Here is a 17,888-nt window from a genome sequence, read left to right as displayed (position 1 = left end):
TATATATATATATATATATATATATATATATATATATATATATATATATATATATATATATATATATATATATATATATATTAATATAGGAAGTGATGATGCAGGTGATCGCAAAGTCAGACCGACTCAATGAACACATGCAAAAAGGGTAGAAGTAGTTAGGGACTTATCGGGATTGCTGGTAAGAAAACTCTCTCATGCTTAAGTTAGCAAGAAAATGAATGTGTATTGCTCTAAGAAAGAGAGCTAAAGTTTTCCCTCCTAGTCGGGTAGCATTCGACTTCAAGGTTCGTTCCCAGATTGGCTAAGTATATGTTTGGCATATCATAAAAATTAGGGATAAGTTCACTTGACTCCTCTAAATTGCCATCACTTTTGTCTTTTGTAATGTTTTCTTAAAGTTCAATTTCTCTCAATTTAATGTATCCATCTTTCAACTGTTTGCAATGCCACCCTTCTGTTATGATTTTCAATTAACTCATAATTGAGAGGCGTTAAAATTCTCAAAATACCCCCGTTTGTTTTAGGATAAAAAAAAAATAAAAAAAAATTATTTTGGAAAAAGTATACACCCCTAGGGCCGGGGTGGCACGCAGACGCAGCCACCCTGATATGGATCTAGGTGTGGTTTTTGGGCCACCCCCAACCCTTCCTTTTCTTTTTTATATTTTTTTTAATTTTTTTTAAAAATAGTATTTTAAGGTGATTTTGCAAAAAGGCTGACATGAGACTAACGAAAGTTGCGAAAAATAGATGAAAAAGTGACGGAAAGACTCTTTAAATTCGCGAAAAAAAAAACTGAAGAAGTTAATATTGATTTTTAGAAAGTGAATGATCATTTTCAAATCGCGCTATGAGTCAAGGATTTATGATACATTTAACATTTTTTTTTTAATATGGGGTATTTTAGAATTTTTTATGGGATTTCACAAAAAATTCAAACGGATGAATGACATTGCATACCATTGAAAAACAAATACATTAAATTAAGAGAGATTAAATTTTAAAGAAAACATTATAAAAGTGATGACAATTCAAATGATTAAGTGAAGTATTTACTTCTACTAAAAATTACAATTGATAGTGGTATTGGGAAAACCAGTTAAAAGCAGTCGATTTGGCAAGGTGGTGAGCACAAAAATTTGAATCTTAGAGATAGACCGAAAGGAAAATACATACAAACAAAGAGAGTGAGGCCTCACTATCCTAGGCTTCTAGCACAGCAAAGTACATGGCATAAATTTAAAATAAATAAATAAATAAATAAAAAATTGTCTCTTAAAATCTTTGTTTTTTTTTATCAAAATAAAAATATTAACAAATAACTAAAAATACAAAACACTCATCAACACGCACAGAACACTTCTTAAAATACAAAAATAATTTGTATCTTTATGCCACGTTAAAATAATTTTTCAAACCAAAAATAAAACAAATTTTCACGAAAACTTTGTCATGAAACAATGAAAAGCTTAAAAAAAATAAAAAATAAAAAAAGAGAACTAGGCCCTCGTCCCACGTGACTGGCTTTAGCAGAGTCAATAATATTAAACTTTATCCGCTCTTGTTAGGTTTCTAAAGCTACAAACTCGCCATCTCTACCACACACCTGTCCTCCAGTAACATCCTAGCGAACATAAATGTCTTTCTAACACACGTGTACGTCCAATATCGGCGAGTCCACATACTTTCATAACCTTGTAATGAGCGAAATAACTCCCTATATTTCCATTTGGACCATTTTTTGTAGTTCCACTTGCGCATGGTCAGTCACTGAGGTGCATATTCAGCGACACCTTTTCCCAGCAAAAGAGCCCCAAGTCCACTCAAGCTTCACTGTTTAGCTAGAGGTCCACCGGTAAACGGAGTGCCTCATTTGACGCACTGGCCGCAAATTCCCGGTAACCATCCGGAAAAAGAAGGCCAATCGGCAGCCGCCATTCTCCGTTCCGCAGAGATCCAGAGAAGCAATAAGGACTCTCTTTGCAGCCACTCCGACCAATCCAATAGGTTAGAACTTAGACGACCTATTAAGACTAGACGTTAAATGGGTTTCATTAATTACACATATTTTTAACTCATCCAGTCACTGCCTGAGCTTATCTGATCTGTGTTGCTTCTATCTGTTCTTTGAATTTTTCACAGAAGGGAAATGGCGAGCAAGGTGTCGAATTTCTCGGATCTGATCCAACGAGTCGCGGCCTCATGCTTGCTGCACCCGCTCGCGGCGGGGCGGCACGAGTCCGGCGGGAATCGAGCCGTAGACGAGGACGAAGAGTACGAGTCCGATTATCAGGAAGACGAAGAAGAAGAAGAAGAAAGCGAAGAGGAAAAGGAAAGGTGTAGGGCTTGGGAGGGAACAAAGGAGGAGGTGAGGGTAGAGAGAGTGGTGGAGATGGAGAGGCTGATGAGCGAGGTTTTCGACGCCGTTTCGGCGATGAAGAGGGCCTACGTGGGCCTACAAGAATCGCATTGCCCGTGGGACCCGGAGAAGATGAGGGTGGCTGACGTGGCGGTGGTGGCGGAGCTGAGGAGGCTCGGAGTGTTGAGGGAGAGATTTAGGAGGAGGATGAGGAGGGGTTGTGGCGGGGACGCGTTTGGTGCACGGAGGAGGAGGGTGAGTGGGGGCGTGGCAGTGAGGGAGGTGGTGGCTCCGTACGAGTCGGCGGTAGAGGAGCTGAAGAGGGAGGTGAAGGCGCGGGAATCGGAGGTTGAGAGTCTCAAGGAGAAGCTTAGGAACGTCGCCGTTTCGAGCCTGGGCCTTAGTGGGACCAATGGGAAGAAGGGAAGCGCTGGGTCGAACCATTCAAAGCGGAAGCTCTACTGCACTATTCAAGGTCAAGGTAAAATCCGTAAAAACGTTGCCGTTTTGCTTCTGAGACAACACCCACTTTAGTAGGACATATCCATCCTGTTTGGTGTAACTTTCTCTTTTGTCTTTTGGGGATAAAACAAATGGAAATGGTGACTAATTATGTTTCTTAGGTAAATTCACGGTGGCTTAATCATTACTTTTAATTTTCAATTAGATGGTTTATTTACAAATGTTTATTATTATTCTTGATTAAATGGTTCAAAATTTATCATTTAATACATAATTGAGATAAGATATAGTTAATCATAAAATATGTACAATTAGCATATAATTTCACGAAATGTAATGCAATTAAATAATGTTTAAACATAATAAATAGTGAAATGATCAAATTTGAATAATTTAATTAAAGATAAATTTTTAGAAAAAATTAAGAATTTTATCCTGAGCTATGTAACGATAGTATAAGAAGGAAAATGTTTCAATACTACAACTTTTCCTACAAAATTATTTACAAACTCGTGATGGTTCATAATTAGTAAAATAATTAAAATATATAAGTGAGCATTGAAAAATCAGAATTTCTAAATAATTATTCTATCAATGGTGAATTATTTACAATCTGCAGTAAAAATCTAGTAGTTCTGGATCTCATAGCATTAAGATATAAGATATCTTTTATTTAATTAGTTTTTGCATGGATGTAATGTTAGAAAGCTTATGTACCTTATTTTCACTGGCAACAGTTGCACCACGCCCAGCACCAGAGCTTTTTGAAGCCACAATGAGGCAGGTGAAAGAGGCATCCAAGTCCTTCACATCCCTCCTCCTCTCCCTCATGCGCTCTGCCAGGTGGGACATAGCTGCCGCCGTGCGTTCCATCGAGGCTGCCACTGCCACTGCCACCGACACAGACTTTCCCACCACCACCACCTTAGTCATTGCACCCCACCATGCCAAATACGCTCTCGAATCGTACGTTTCACGCAAACTCTTCCAAGCCTTCGACCACGAGACCTTCTACATGGATGGCAGCCTCTCCTCCCTCCTCAACCCCGACCAGTTCCGTTGCGACTGCTTCACCCAGTACCGCGACATGAAGGCCATGGACCCCACCGAGCTTCTTGGAATCTTACCCACCTGCAACTTCGGGAAGTTTTGCTCCAAGAAGTACCTCTCTATTGTCCATCCCAAGATGGAGGAGTCTTTGTTCGGAGACTCGGAGCAGCGACGCCAGATCTTGACCGGAAACCACCCCAGGACTCAGTTTTACGGGGAGTTCTTAGTGCTTGCGAAGTCTGTGTGGCTGCTTCACTTGCTGGCATTCTCGCTTGACCCGACACCTAGTCAGTTCGAGGCCAGTCGCGGGGCTGAGTTTCATCCACAATATATGGAGAGTGTTGTTCGGTTTCCCGGTGGGCGAGTGCCTGCGGGTCAGGTCGTCGGATTCCCGGTTAGCCCTGGATTCAAGCTTGGCAACGGGTCGGTTATCAAGGCTAGGGTGCACCTGATATCCAGGACATGAGGTAGAACAATTGGGCTTGTATGTGCACCTCGCTGTTTCATAGACAATGGAATAAGCTCTTTTTTATTATTAGCTGATTACTAATGTTATTAGGATCATTAGATTAGTAATGTCGAGGTAAATGTGATACTGTAGTTAAGAGTACTGCAACTTTTACTACAAAGTCTTTTACAAATTTACTCGGCAATTTATAATTGGTAAATAATTAGTTATTGGTTGTCTTATCAACCATTCAGTCATAATTATTTCATTAATTATAACCTGCAACGTGAATTTGTAAAAGAATTATAATAGAAACTGTAGCAACTTCGATATTTTGCAATGTGATGTTAACATTTGTTCTTCCGGAATGAATTTGGGTCCACTCCATTAGTCCCAAGTGATGCTTTTCCATTTTGTTTCAAATAAGACAGGCATGTCTAATAGCCTCTTCAAGATATCACCATTGGCTGGTAAATCGACAGTTATATCAATCTACATTTAGTGAGATCTAAACAAACAAAGACATAACAATCTTTCCGTACATTGATCCTAGGAAATATAGGACAATTTTTCCTCTAAAATGGGTTGGTAAAATATATGCATTTCATCTAATTTTCACATTGGAGAAAAGTCTTCCATTCCAGTCTGTCAAAAATTACAAGCAGGTAACATCAAGAACTCAACCCTCAGGTCTTACCACACGAATAAGCACTCTCTTTTAGTTTTTTCCTCTCTCTTTCTTGCTCATGAATAAGCAGACGTTGAATATATATATATTAGTTTATTTCATTCAACTTACAATGTGATCATGTAACATGGGGAGGAAAGCAGCTTGCACTATCACAAAAGGGTCTATGGTAATGACGAATAGCCTCCCAATTAAATGTAGTTTGGCAGTCAATTCATTGTTACAAATACTAGTATATATGTAACTGAGGGGAAAAAAGAATTGCAGGGGCAATCTCATCTCTCTGGAAAAAATTCTAAAACAGATGAATAAGCAACATGTGGACAAAAGCTTTGCGTTCCACCTTGCCAAATCTCAACCAAGAAAATCAGAGATTTAGGCTTCCCCTCCGAAAAAGTTCTTTGCCTGTCACGGAGATGAAATGATGAACATTTTATTTTCAATTATAGAGTGGTTTAATTGACAAATTATAAGCAGGTAGCTTAACAGTATAAATCACAAGACCCTCAAAATGGTTAAAAAGATAAACAATTCATAGCTTATCCTTCAAATCGAGATAATTTCAAGCAGCAGATCCACATTCCATGAATGAGAACCTCAAAGTGGAAAAACTCGAAAAAGCTTGGAACACTTTCCCATGGATGCCAATAAATGAAGCTGGAGGTCATGGCAAAATTCTTACCAAATGCAAGAGCCAAGATTTCGTCAAATTCATCTTAGTAGCCCGATTGTTAATTTCTGGAGTCGACTATCTAGAAGAAAATGCTTTAACATTCCAAATTCCAGTATATTTTCTCCATGTAAAAAAGATTGTGAACTGGTGTAACTCTACAATAACTTATGAACCGCAAGTACAAAAAGCAATTTCCAGAATCAGCTATATGCAAGTGCCTAGATTTAGCTAAAAATCAATACCAAGATGCATGAACATAATTTGAATGTCTTACTTGCTCAAAAGTTAGAAACATAATCACATTCCAAGCTCCGAGCCGACCAAAGTTAGGGAAGAACCCTTTATAAAAGGCAAGAAATCCCTGCAATATATTGGTTTCCATGAGTTACTGGTTCTTATGAAAGCTGATAGTTACCATACAAACATTTACGTCAAGTTTTTAATTAACATGGAGTCACGGCACAACTGCAATTGATTTTCCCCCTTTTTAGTAAGATACACATGCATCCTATGGGTCTTAAACTCATGACTTCACCCTTTACCCTGTTTTTGAGGAGGAGATGCCATTTGGTAGACAAAACTATTAGCAGCCAGGTAAGTGATTCTCAGAAGCTTGTTTCTAGCATATTGCTTAAGAGCCTATGGCACATGTCCAGCCTCCAGTTTAACACAGCAGATAACTACTTTCTCATTATTTTCTATTTTTCTTGAACTATTTTCATTTTACAAATAGATAACCTTCTAGAGAATCCAAGACAAAAATATCACCTTCAGAGACAAATCAACATACCTCACTCTTCAAAGTTTTGATAAAGCAATCAAGCGTGTTTTTGTAACTTGAATCTCCCATCATTCTAGATTTCACCTGGAACATAACAAGCATGGCATCCAAGCCAACATTGACTGACTAGCTCATCCTTAAAAACTATATAAAATCGCTTCATATGATAAGAAACAAATTTTGATCACAATCTTTCACTAGCACAGCTGCATAGAGCCTGCAGCGAATAATTTGAAGATTATGCTACAACTGGAAAACAGCTTCAACAACAAATAAAATTAGAAAAGAAAGAAAACAGCACAGATTCCCTCATATGAAAATATCATCATCATCATCAATATCAACTTGTAAAAATATATGGATGTTATTAGCAATGTTTACAAGGTTTCACGTATGAGAGACAGCATGTGGCTCTTGTTTTTTAATTTGCCCATCACTACTCCAATTCAAAAGGGTTGGTAGTGCTCGTCTTTGAAAAAAATAAATAAACAAATAAAATTATCCAAGATTTCCGTCATGTCTATGGTGTTATAATTTTTCCTAAGAGTTGCAAAATTTCAAGTAAACTTTCAGAAAAGAATTCAGACCTGGAGGGCTGAATCCCATGTGAAAGCAAGAATTTAAAGCCTTATTAGTCAGAATTGTAGATACAAACAAATAATTAAAGACAGAATGACAGGGTGATCTCCTACACTAGTGATTGTCAAGTTGTCAAATACAAGAAAAATTTAAAGCCATAGGAAGGTGATAATGGACTAGTGGAGGACTCTAAATCGTATAATTCATGGCTAAAAGTAAAGGAAACAGGACAGGAAAAAAAACCTACCACGTCAACAGGAGAACCGATACAGACAGCAAAAAAACCTGCACCTAGACCAGCTAGCAGATGAGTTAAAACATTGTCCATGAACCCTGGAATTTTCAAAATCATCTGCATAAGTATAGAGAATTAGGAATTTTGGGATTAACTTAACATAGCAACAGCTCAGGAGTTACAAAACAAGTTCAACCTAAAAGACCTAACACTATGATATTACCTGCTTCACTTGGTCATAACTGGCTAGTTCAGCAGCATTTATTATAGCATTTCGTGCTACATTTGGGCCGAGCCCAGTCCACAGGGCCCCTAATCCTTCCTATTTTTTGAAAGATATTAGAATTAATACACTTAGATACTAAAAATGAAAAGGGCAGTATTATAGCAAGTAAACTGACCTGCTTCACAATGGTTAAATAAGCATCCAAAGCTCCAGAATAACGCCTAGGCACCCCAGCTGGCAATTTTCCTTCAGCTTGAAGTCGAACTTTGACAAGATCAGTTGGATTAGCGACTAAAATTGCTATAGCACCTGTCAAGGTAAAGATAGAATAGAAATTTAAAAACTCTAAACAAGAGTTTGGATGTGAAATGTATCATCTTGGCAAATAAAGAAGCAATGGACACAGTGACAATAGTTTGAGGACTAGGCTGAGCAAAAAGTTAATGCAGGTTGTATACAATTTCGGGCAGCAAGCAAAGCACTCGCCAAACATACTCACCCGTCAAAAACGCAGCAAGTATTTTGTGGTATAAAGGAATCTCTCCAATAAATTCACTGCCAACAAGATATGTTTTAACCTGTCCAACATGCAGTTTATAATCACACATAAACAAGTGCCATCGAGATATCATGAATAATTAACAATATTCATGAAAATAACATATTATAAACTCACGGGAACATATAAGCTAATCCTTAAGCCTCCATAAATACACTGGCGTTGTAATCCTGGAATAATGCCTTTCCAAAGTGCTGGCAGACCTTCTTCCCTAGCAATAGTAGCAATAGTACCCAACAAGCCCCTATATTTGGATATACCTACTGCATCCACTGTAACTGCTTTCTTTTGAAGCTGAAGCCTGACTTTAGCAGTGTCCAAAGGAAGAGTACAGAACTGCAAAAAAATTCATGAACATGATGATGAGTAAAAGCAGTTCATATTTTTTAGCTCAATTGATGTGTGTGTGTGTGTGTGTGTCTAGAACAAAAGAACTATAACATTAGTAAAGAAAGCAAATGCATAGAGCATAAATCATTATATCATAATGCTTCAATACCAAACAGATTATGTAAAGCTAATACCTTAGCTCGGGCTAGAACAGAATGCATCAAGCTCAGACCTTGCGTGGCTGTTTTACCTTAGTTAATGGGCACCGAGTCAATGCACCCATTTTGAACTCAAAATACAAGTCTTGAAAATTAAGTAGCAGGTCTATAGCATCACCATAAAGCAAAAAAAAAATTATACACAGAACATATTTCAAAACAGAATTTCAAACTGTTAGAGAATGAGATGGGGATATCGGAAGTCAAAGAGGCTCAAACGAGTGAAGGAGAAAAAATGAATATAGGGCTTAGTGTAGAATAATAACAATAGTGACAATACTCATTTACTAAAATTCTTCAACAGTATAAATAAAAACTAGGGCAATGCTACCTGATGCCTAGGAAATCACATTTAAAAGCATATCATGAAAGAATGTGTCTAACCATAAAAAATCCCCACGTTTTTTTTTTGTTTCTCCTCTCTCTCGCTTTTTCTGTTTCTCCTCTTTGAGTTTCCAAACTCTCCCTAGATTTTTTCTTTCTTTCTTTCTTTATCTCCCTCTCTCTCTTTCTGCTCTAGTGAGAAGGATGAAAGCTAAGCATTAAGAGGAAACAACAGAATCTTTCTACCCATATCAATTTTCAGTAGGCACCAGCACAACGCTTAAAATTCAAGTAGCCAAAACTTGGCATCAGGTTTGCTCATACCAATATACCATGACCTAGCAGAAGCCACTTAATTTCTTATATGATAAAGAGTAGGAGACAAAGTAAACCTCCTTCCCATCCTCAACTCCCCACCAAAAAAGAAAAATCAATCATTTCTTACTCAAAATTCCGGTCTACGCTTAAATTTGTGATAGCATTTATACTAGAGAGATATTATGACCCATTTCCAACATAAGAAGCACCAGCTACTCTTAAAGGATTGGATTACTAGTACTTTTGAAATTCAGCTGAAGCACATTTCCTAGAACCCAAATGAGATACAATGAAAGCAAATCAACGAATTATGCCACCAATGTAAGAATCACCGGAACTTAATTCAGAATTCTCATAACCCACATAGGAAGTAAACTCGTTGAGCTTAGTACACAAAAGAATTGTACAAAATTAAGCAAACCCATAAATGCGAATTAATTGTCCAAATCCACTAAAGCAAGCACAATCAGAAAGATCGACAGTACCTCGGCAAAACAAGCCGCGAGAGCGCTGCACAGGAATATCTCAGCGAATGAAATGTCCGTCTGGGGCTTGAGATCTGCCATTTGAAACTGCAAAGAAAAGCTGGAAAGCAGTGATTGGGCAATGGGAGGCAGCTCTGGTCGAGCTGAATAATAAAGGAAAACAGGTCTCAATTAGAGTGGTACTAATGAGTCATAATGAAGGAAAGATACGTGAAAAAACGCCTTAATTGGCCACCATAGATGGCCGTACAGCTGGGATTTTTCACGCCTCCTCCTTGTCAGTTGTCACCGTAATTTCAATTATTTGGGGGTGGGGTGGGGGGGAGTTGTTGCCTGTTGGCAAGTAAAGTAATCATTTTTAACAACTAATTTCAATTGTTATTTTAATTTTTAGATAAATGTCTAATAAATCTATGAGTCAGAGTGTTATTTGATTTTGATTTCTCACTTTCTGGAAGTAAGTATTCAGTACTTAACATTTTTGCAAATTTGAAACATGTCATTTTATCATTTTTTTCATCCATTTTTCTAACCACCGTTAGTGCCACGTCACCCACTTTACCATGTTATCCTAAAATATTATTATTTTATTTAATTATTAATTTAAAAACTTGAAATTTATTTTTTTATTTTCTAAAAAAAGAAAAGTAGGGGGTATGGGGCAGTGGGGAGGGGCGAGCAACCCCCAGAGGTGGCTCGCGGCCACCCCCTTGGACCGATGAGTTATTCGGTGAGTGTCTTTTTTTTCTTCGTTTTTGTTTGTTTGTTCCGTTGGATGGTTGTTTTCTGATTGAATAACAAAGGGTTTAGGTCATCCCTATCAATCTCTCCATAACTGTAACGGCGACAGTGGGTCAAGAACTCGATTAATGCAGATCAACCCAAGTTGGAGTTGGATGTGTTTGCTGGAAGTGCGTTTAGTGGGTCAAGAACTCGATTAATGCAGATCGACCCAAGTTGGAGTTAGATGTGTTTGCTGGAAGTGCGTTTGGTTCATACTTGTTTGAAATTTGGGTTGATGGAATAGGCACAAGAGGTGTTTGAGGAATTGGCGATGAATGGTCACGATTTGCCTTAGTGGGTTGCCTCTATCGTGAAGGAGGAGTAAACAAATGAAGTATTTTGATTTAAAGTTGATGAGGGATGCATCTATAATTGGTGATGAGTTGCTAAACACGTTAAAATTGGCTTTGCATTGTGTTGATCTATTACTGTCGGCTCGGCTAGAAGTTCAGCAGGTTTTCCAGCAATTGGAAGAGATTAGACCAGAGACGACTGCCAGTTCTAGTGATGATGGGATTGGAATCCCTTCAATGAGTAATATTTAGGAAGACAACTACTACTAATCTAGTCCACGATTCTTTCATTCTTGAACATTAATTTTGTTTAGTGATTGCATTGGCGTCTGTAAATACGAGTTTGTTTTAGTTTATTCAAAGGCTCTTTTGTCTTGATCATTTGTAATTGGATTTGCATAGGCTATGGGTTAAGTGACAGAGAACAGAAAAACACTCCGGATAACTCACCGAGGTCCAAGGGAGTGGCCGCGAGCCACTCCAGAGGTGGCCAGCCTGGGGGTGGCTCACCCCTCCTCAAGGGGGTGGCTGCCGCCCCATACCCCATACTTTTAATTTTTTAGAAAAAAAAAAAAAAATTAAGTTTTTAAATTAATAATAAAATAAAATAATAATATTTTAGGATGACATGGCAAAAAGGGTGACGTGGCACTAACGGTGGTTAGAAAAATGAATGAAAAAATGACGGAATGACATGTTTCAAATTCGCGAAAAAGTTAAGCACCGAATACTTACTTTCAAAAAGTGAGGGATCGAATTCAAATGGCGCTCCGACTCATAGATTTATTAGACATTTACCTTTAATTTTTTCTTTTTTTCTTTTTCATATATTAATCGTATTAAAATCTCAGTATATTGTAGCCATCTTCCTGTTCACATTTTTGGATGTGATCATATATGCAAAGTGTACTAACCACGTGGCATCGACACCAAATTAAAAAGCTATTTTTTTTTGTCTTTTTCTTTGTATTCTATTTTCTTTATTCACCCCTCTCAAAATAAAAGAAAGGTTAAAAATCATAATTTTATTATATTTATATATTATCTTTGTCGTTAACGTGGCATTGTCAATCAAACTTTATTTAATATATATATATATTAGCAAAAAATGAAAAGAGTTAACAAACTGCTCAACACATAAAACAATTATAAAATAGGAATAATTATACCATTGACCTATAGGTTAGCCTAAATTACGAATCACTCATTGTAATACTATAATTACAAATCACTCATTGAACCCGTTTTCCGTCCACCAAGTAAGCAAAGTATGTCAGTAAATTACAATACAAATGATATTTAGAGGTTGTCTCACTATTTATATGACGTGACAAATTAACGGATTCTATTAACTTGGTGGACAAAAAATATGTTTAGGGAATGATTCATAATTATAATTTACTATAATGACCATTCATGAACTTTTTGTACTACAGGGAGTGATTTATAATTTAGGCTAACCCCAAAAATCAGTGATGCAATTATCCATATAAAATATTCAAAACTACTTGTATATATCATGTCATAATTAAAAAGTATTACCAAAAGCCCAGCTTAATGTGAGTACATCTATAACACCCCAGTTCCATATTGGAATGAGATGAATAACTCACATAAACTGAGTGATTTATAAGAGATAGTTATGAGTGTTAAATCTAATTTTGCTTAGTTACTACGTGAAACTGAGATTTATAATGAATTATATAAAAGTTCTAAATTAACTAGTCATTTAAAGCGATCACACAGATGTGGCTAACATTTTTTCCTTTATCGTTATAAATGGTATCAAAGTCACCTAATAACGTCAAGTCATATAGTACTGGAGTGTTCCATAACGTAGCCTTGACGAGGATGTTAGGAGTTTAAAAAGTAGAGTTTGTAACGTCTCCGTTCCACATTACCTAATTATTAGGTAAAACTGAGATTTACAATAACTTTTAAAAAAGCTTTAAATTGACTTTTTTTTTTTGAAATAATAACGCAAATATGATAAATATTTTTTTTTATAGGTAGTAACAAGATCGATATTCTGACGTGCAACTACCAGAAGCTGAAGGGCGCCTGAAGGTGTTTTCTTTCGTCATTGGGAATTTGGGCTCATTGGGAAAGAAGTTACAAATAGAATCTGAACCGAAGTATACCAAGAACAAGTCGAATGCTAAGACACGGTAAGTTTTAACGGAATAAGTCGTTATAATTTATTTATTTATTTTATTTTTTATAATTTTCCATTGATAGTGAATGGACAGGGATATGATCAGGAACAAACCCAAATGAGTTAATGCAGAGTTGAATTTAACATCAAATTTTAGTGCTGATCCTGACACTACTAAAAAGGTAATTGACATGTGTTGTGGACTTTAATGAATGTTTTATGTTTTTGGTTTCTAAAGGTATTTTGACGTGCTATAAAAATAAAAGTAAAAGGTAGTTATATATGTATTGTGTGTGTGTGTGTTTTTTTTTTTCTTGTTTTTTAATGTTTTTGTTTGAAAAAAAAAAAGAAGAAAAAGTCTACGTGCTTTTCTCAAATTATCACCCAATTAATAATGTCTTTTCTAAACTTTAAATTGTGACAATATTCTTTCAAACTACCAAAAAATAGCAATGTTCTCTAATGACAAAAATACCATTAATAAAAATAAAAATAAAAATTCCTAAAAACTATTTTTAAAAAAAAAAAAAATTGAAAAAACCAGCAATCCACTCCTTTTTTCTTTTTCTTTTTTCTTGAATTTATAGGGGTATTTTTGTCTTGTTAAAAAATGTATATCATTTTGGTCTCTTTGATAGTGTTGGAGAAACATTATCAATTAGGCAATTGTTTGAAAGGGATATATAATTTTTTTTCCCAGGAAAAAAAATTACAGTGGTGGGTTGCAGAGAGCTTGGAGGAAGGAAAGTTTAATTGAGTGACAAGAATATAGGAGGCAGGAATAGACCATCTTTTCCCACGATCCCACCTACTTTCATCCCGATTGACTTACATTTAGCCGGGCCGGCTTGATTTATTTTGGAGTCTAAGATGATAATATTAAATTAAGCCTTTTTATATTTAAATATTAAATAAATATTTGTAACACGCCTTAGGATATTTTGGTAAATTTGTACGAATTAAACGAACAATGGAAATTCCATTAGATGATGTTGTATTGAAATCAATGGAAGGAAAAATACAAGAACTGATCTGATTTGAAGTTGATCGGACCTCCAGGCTCCAGTTATCAACTAAACTATTACAATAAAACTATCAATTTGCATAACTCTTTTATTACAGGGAAACAGGCCAGGCTTTATACTCTAACATACCAAGCCCAACTAACTAACAAATTCAGTTATCTCCTGGCCCAGCTTTAATAACCGATCCACTAATTAAAGCCCAAAACTAACAGATGCTCGGAAATCTCACGAACCTATCACTGGACGACAAGTAGAGAGTCTTATTCCTTTTCCCCAAAATACCGCATCTGCCAACACGTTGCATCTTATAACGTATCTCTAGGTTTTGATTTGAATTACTCTTCTCTGATGAACCTTCACCAATGGAATTCTCTATGAAACTTCTCCATGTCTCTTCTTCGAGAAATGATAGACTTTTTAAAATTTTATTCTCAAAATAATGTGTCATAATTATTTTTAAAATAAAAAATCACATGAAATTATGATACATTATTTAAAAATTATTTTTTCTTTAAAAAAAAATTGAAATATGTCCCATCTTCCTCTGCCCTTCTCTCCACAATACAAGAATGGTGAGAATATTTTTATTTTTGTTTTATATTTTTATTTAAAAATTATTATTCTCAGGTTCAATGTTATATTGCTATTAATAAATATATGGATTAAATATAATTTACCCCCAAAAATTGTTAATTATTTTTAATTTAGCTATTAAAGTTTAAAAATTTATATAATACTCCTTAAATTTTCAAAAATTTCAATTCAAACATTTTGTCTGATTTGACCGTCAAATTGGACGGAATTTATACCACCAGAGCTTCTTTCCTAACTGAAACCCTTTCTTTCGCAAGAAAAAAAATACAAAAGATCCCAAAATTATATTGGCGGGAACGAAATTCCACCCAATTCCCGCCAATACAACTCCACTAATTCAAAGACTTTTCCACTAACCGTCCGCTATAAAAAACCGAACCGCCCCGTCTGCCACCGAATTTTAACTCTCATTTTCCCACCTTTTCTTCCCTATCAAAAACCCTAACCCTAACCCTAACCTTTGAAAAAAAAAAATTCCGAGAAGTGAAAATGCTTGAACTCCGGCTAGTACAAGGGTCGCTGCTGAAGAAGGTTTTGGAGGCGATCAAGGACCTGGTCAACGATGCAAACTTCGACTGCTCGGCCACGGGGTTCTCGCTCCAGGCCATGGACTCCAGCCACGTGGCGCTGGTGTCTCTGCTCCTCAGATCCGAGGGCTTCGAGCACTATCGCTGCGACCGCAACCTTTCCATGGGCATGAACCTCACCAACATGTCCAAGATGCTCAAGTGTGCCGGCAACGATGACATCATCACCCTCAAGGCCGACGATGGCAGCGACACCGTCACCTTCATGTTCGAGAGCCCTAGTACGTGTTTTGCTTTTGGTTCTTTGAATTCTTGATTTTGAATGTTAGGGTTTTACTGCTAATAAGGGATTTCGTTAGGGAAATTAGGGTTTTGTTGTGGAACTGGGTTGTGTTATTCTGCTAATCTGGATATATGAGTGGTTCATTTTGAGACTTAAAAGAAATTTTTCTGTGTTTGGTTGCTGTTGAAATGTTTGAAAATGAAAGAGAATTGAAGTTGGGAATTTTCTGTACCCCTTTCTTAAGCACTGAAGTTCTTCTTTGGAAATGTTAGGATGAATGTTAATTGGAATGGAAATTAATAAATAAAAAATTCTTGTTAATTGACTTGAGATTGTGTTTTATACTTTATCCTTTTTTTGAGTGAGGGAATTTATTTGACATGTGCTTGTTCTGATCGATTGTTATGCTTCCAATTGGCTATAATGGATTAAAGCACAAGACAAAATATCTTATTTTGAGATGAAACTGATGGAAATTATTAAATCAAATATTCTTTTTGATAGTTAACTTTGAGATTGTGTTTCATACTTTATCGTGTTCTTTGAGTTGGAGGGAATTTATTTGACATGTGCTTGTTCTGATCGATTTTTATGCTTCCAATTGGCTAATGGATTAAAGCACAAGACAAAATATCTGATTTTGAGATGAAACTGATGGATATCGATAGCGAGCACCTTGGAATTCCGGAGGCAGAGTACCATGCTATTGTTAGGATGCCTTCGTCTGAGTTTGCTAGGATTTGCAAAGATCTCAGCAGCATTGGTGACACTGGTACTGTGATTTCTTTGACGGATTCATGGTTTCATCAACTTTTGATTGTTCATCTCGCTTGTGGAGTAGTTGTTAACATTTTGGCTAAATGTGTGCTTGCAGTTGTCATCTCTGTGACCAAGGAAGGTGTCAAGTTCTCCACAAGGGGTGATATTGGAACTGCAAATATTGTTTGCAGGCAGAACAACACAGTAGACAAGGTATGTTCTTGTAGCCTAGTTATTAGTTTCTCCCGTGTAATTGTTACAAAAAGTAAAAGTTTTGCACTTTTAAGCGGCTTGATGGAAGTATATTGGATGTTGCATTTTTAGTGTAATGCTATTTAAGACTTGCAGTTTTGTGGATTTTCTAATTTGTGCAAAAAAAAAAAAAAAAAAATTGCAGCCAGAAGAAGCAACAATCATAGAGATGACTGAGCCAGTGTCATTGACATTTGCGCTGAGGTACATGAACTCCTTTACGAAGGCGACCCCATTGTCGAGCATTGTGACAATTAGCTTGTCCTCAGATCTGCCTGTCGTGGTTGAATACAAGATTGCAGAGATGGGTTATATTAGGTTCTACTTGGCTCCCAAGATAGAGGAGGATGAAGATGAGACAAAGCCTCAAGCTTAGGTGTTATGCTGTGGCCCTCAACCCAATTTCCTTGTTCACGCAAATTGTTCTTGTTTTAAAATCCATGTGGAAAATGTTTCTTATGCATAATCCTCAGTTTTTTTCTTTGTGGACAACGGATTGGTAGTTTAGAAGAGTTCTATAAATCTGTTAAGTGATGAATTTGTTTTTGTATCATGATTCAGAATTAGGATATGAACTCTGTCATATGTATGATCGATCCTTCACCGATAAGGATTTCCAGGTTGAATGGCACACAATTCAGCCCCCATAGTGGGGCTGCGGGCGTACTTGTCATGGCAGTTTTGGGGTGTAGCAGGTAGGCCTTACAAAGGTTGTCTGAATTTTCAAAATGCATGCAATTTGGACAATCAATTGTAGGTCATTTTTTTTCTTGGGCAAATACAACACTACCAAAGAACAACAAAATACAAATATATATATATATATATATATATATATATATATATATATATAATAAATCACGAAAATAAAAGGGTGAACTAGGCTAGGGGGGATTAATGTCACCGACGTCAGTTGCATCGAACGGGAAAAGGGCATAATAATGGAATCCAGTTTAGTAAAGGCCACCCACTTGGCTAAGTCATGTGCAAGTCAATTAGCACTGCAATGAACTTTTCAAATGGACTAGAGAGATAGATCCGAGGCTCAAGAGCTGGAGAGCTTTTACTGTAATAAGTGGTTCCAATCACTTATTTACATGATTTTGTGGTTACTGAAAATTGATTAAAAAGTCTTACAAACTATCCTCAAAATGAACCGATAATAGTAGGATGGACTCATAACTACTCGGCTGGTAACGTTTAACAATCTTTCATACTTGGCATTATACTCTTGGTCCATGTCACATCCGTGGCATGGGTTTTATCGGTGGCAAAATATGTGCGGGATGTCAAGAATGAATTGTTGGTTTGAAAATTTCGGTAACTTGAGAGGATGAGTTATGAAACACTCAATTTCACTATTTCAGGATATTGATGTATCATCGATCAGGTTTGATACAGGTCATCAAGCCATCCATCCCGGCTTCAAATTGGCCACTGCCACCTATCATGTTAATTGATTAATTTACCAGCCTGCTC

General features: G+C 36.5%; 3 protein-coding genes across 6 annotated transcripts; 2 read left to right on the top strand and 1 right to left on the bottom strand.

Annotated features, from left to right (window-relative positions):
• Window positions 1-1,697: 1,697 nt before the first annotated feature.
• On the top strand, window positions 1,698-4,519 carry LOC133877434 (protein GRAVITROPIC IN THE LIGHT 1). The gene is made up of 3 exons (XM_062315731.1): window positions 1,698-2,010; window positions 2,146-2,843; window positions 3,562-4,519. Exons 2-3 carry the CDS (start codon window positions 2,153-2,155, stop codon window positions 4,338-4,340), a joined length of 1,470 nt encoding a protein of 489 aa, XP_062171715.1. The 5' UTR covers window positions 1,698-2,010; window positions 2,146-2,152; the 3' UTR covers window positions 4,341-4,519.
• A 554-nt stretch (window positions 4,520-5,073) lies between these two features.
• Window positions 5,074-10,039, bottom strand: LOC133877435 (mitochondrial uncoupling protein 2). 4 transcript variants are annotated; one of them, XM_062315735.1, is made up of 10 exons: window positions 9,739-10,038; window positions 8,588-8,717; window positions 8,181-8,399; window positions 8,004-8,082; window positions 7,680-7,813; window positions 7,502-7,600; window positions 7,291-7,395; window positions 6,474-6,548; window positions 5,958-6,044; window positions 5,074-5,415 (listed from the first exon to the last, which is right to left on the bottom strand). In XM_062315735.1, the coding sequence occupies exons 2-10, from the start codon at window positions 8,612-8,614 to the stop codon at window positions 5,386-5,388; spliced, it is 855 nt and encodes a 284-aa protein (XP_062171719.1). In that variant the 5' UTR covers window positions 8,615-8,717; window positions 9,739-10,038; the 3' UTR covers window positions 5,074-5,385. The 4 variants fall into 4 exon arrangements, with proteins under 4 accessions (XP_062171719.1, XP_062171718.1, XP_062171716.1 ...); XM_062315734.1 differs by having other exon boundaries at window positions 8,588-8,643; XM_062315732.1 differs by lacking the exon at window positions 8,588-8,717 and having other exon boundaries at window positions 9,739-10,037.
• A 4,801-nt stretch (window positions 10,040-14,840) lies between these two features.
• LOC133876991 (proliferating cell nuclear antigen) lies at window positions 14,841-17,087 on the top strand. The gene is made up of 4 exons (XM_062315223.1): window positions 14,841-15,396; window positions 16,018-16,170; window positions 16,273-16,370; window positions 16,555-17,087. The coding sequence occupies exons 1-4, from the start codon at window positions 15,078-15,080 to the stop codon at window positions 16,783-16,785; spliced, it is 801 nt and encodes a 266-aa protein (XP_062171207.1). The 5' UTR covers window positions 14,841-15,077; the 3' UTR covers window positions 16,786-17,087.
• The last annotated feature ends 801 nt before the right edge of the window (window positions 17,088-17,888 follow it).

The sequence above is a fragment of the Alnus glutinosa genome, chromosome 9 (assembly GCF_958979055.1).
Source record: "Alnus glutinosa chromosome 9, dhAlnGlut1.1, whole genome shotgun sequence".
NCBI classification, from domain to species: Eukaryota; Viridiplantae; Streptophyta; class Magnoliopsida; order Fagales; family Betulaceae; genus Alnus; species Alnus glutinosa.
This window is presented reverse-complemented; position numbering and strand designations above follow the sequence as displayed.

Coding starts and splice junctions, on each gene's coding strand:
- LOC133877434 (XM_062315731.1), top strand. CDS start 2,153: ATGGCGAGCAAGGTGTCGAATTTCTCGGATCTGATCCAACGAGTCGCG. Junction 2,844..3,561: donor CTGCACTATTCAAGGTCAAG/GTAAAATCCGTA, acceptor CACTGGCAACAG/TTGCACCACGCCCAGCACCA.
- LOC133877435 (XM_062315732.1), bottom strand. CDS start 9,819: ATGGCAGATCTCAAGCCCCAGACGGACATTTCATTCGCTGAGATATTC. Junction 7,814..8,003: donor ACTTGCTGCGTTTTTGACGG/GTGAGTATGTTT, acceptor TTACCTTGACAG/GTGCTATAGCAATTTTAGTC. Junction 6,549..7,290: donor TCGGTTCTCCTGTTGACGTG/GTAGGTTTTTTT, acceptor GTTATGTTCCAG/GTGAAATCTAGAATGATGGG.
- LOC133876991 (XM_062315223.1), top strand. CDS start 15,078: ATGCTTGAACTCCGGCTAGTACAAGGGTCGCTGCTGAAGAAGGTTTTG. Junction 16,171..16,272: donor CAGCAGCATTGGTGACACTG/GTACTGTGATTT, acceptor GTGTGCTTGCAG/TTGTCATCTCTGTGACCAAG. Junction 16,371..16,554: donor AGAACAACACAGTAGACAAG/GTATGTTCTTGT, acceptor AAAAAATTGCAG/CCAGAAGAAGCAACAATCAT.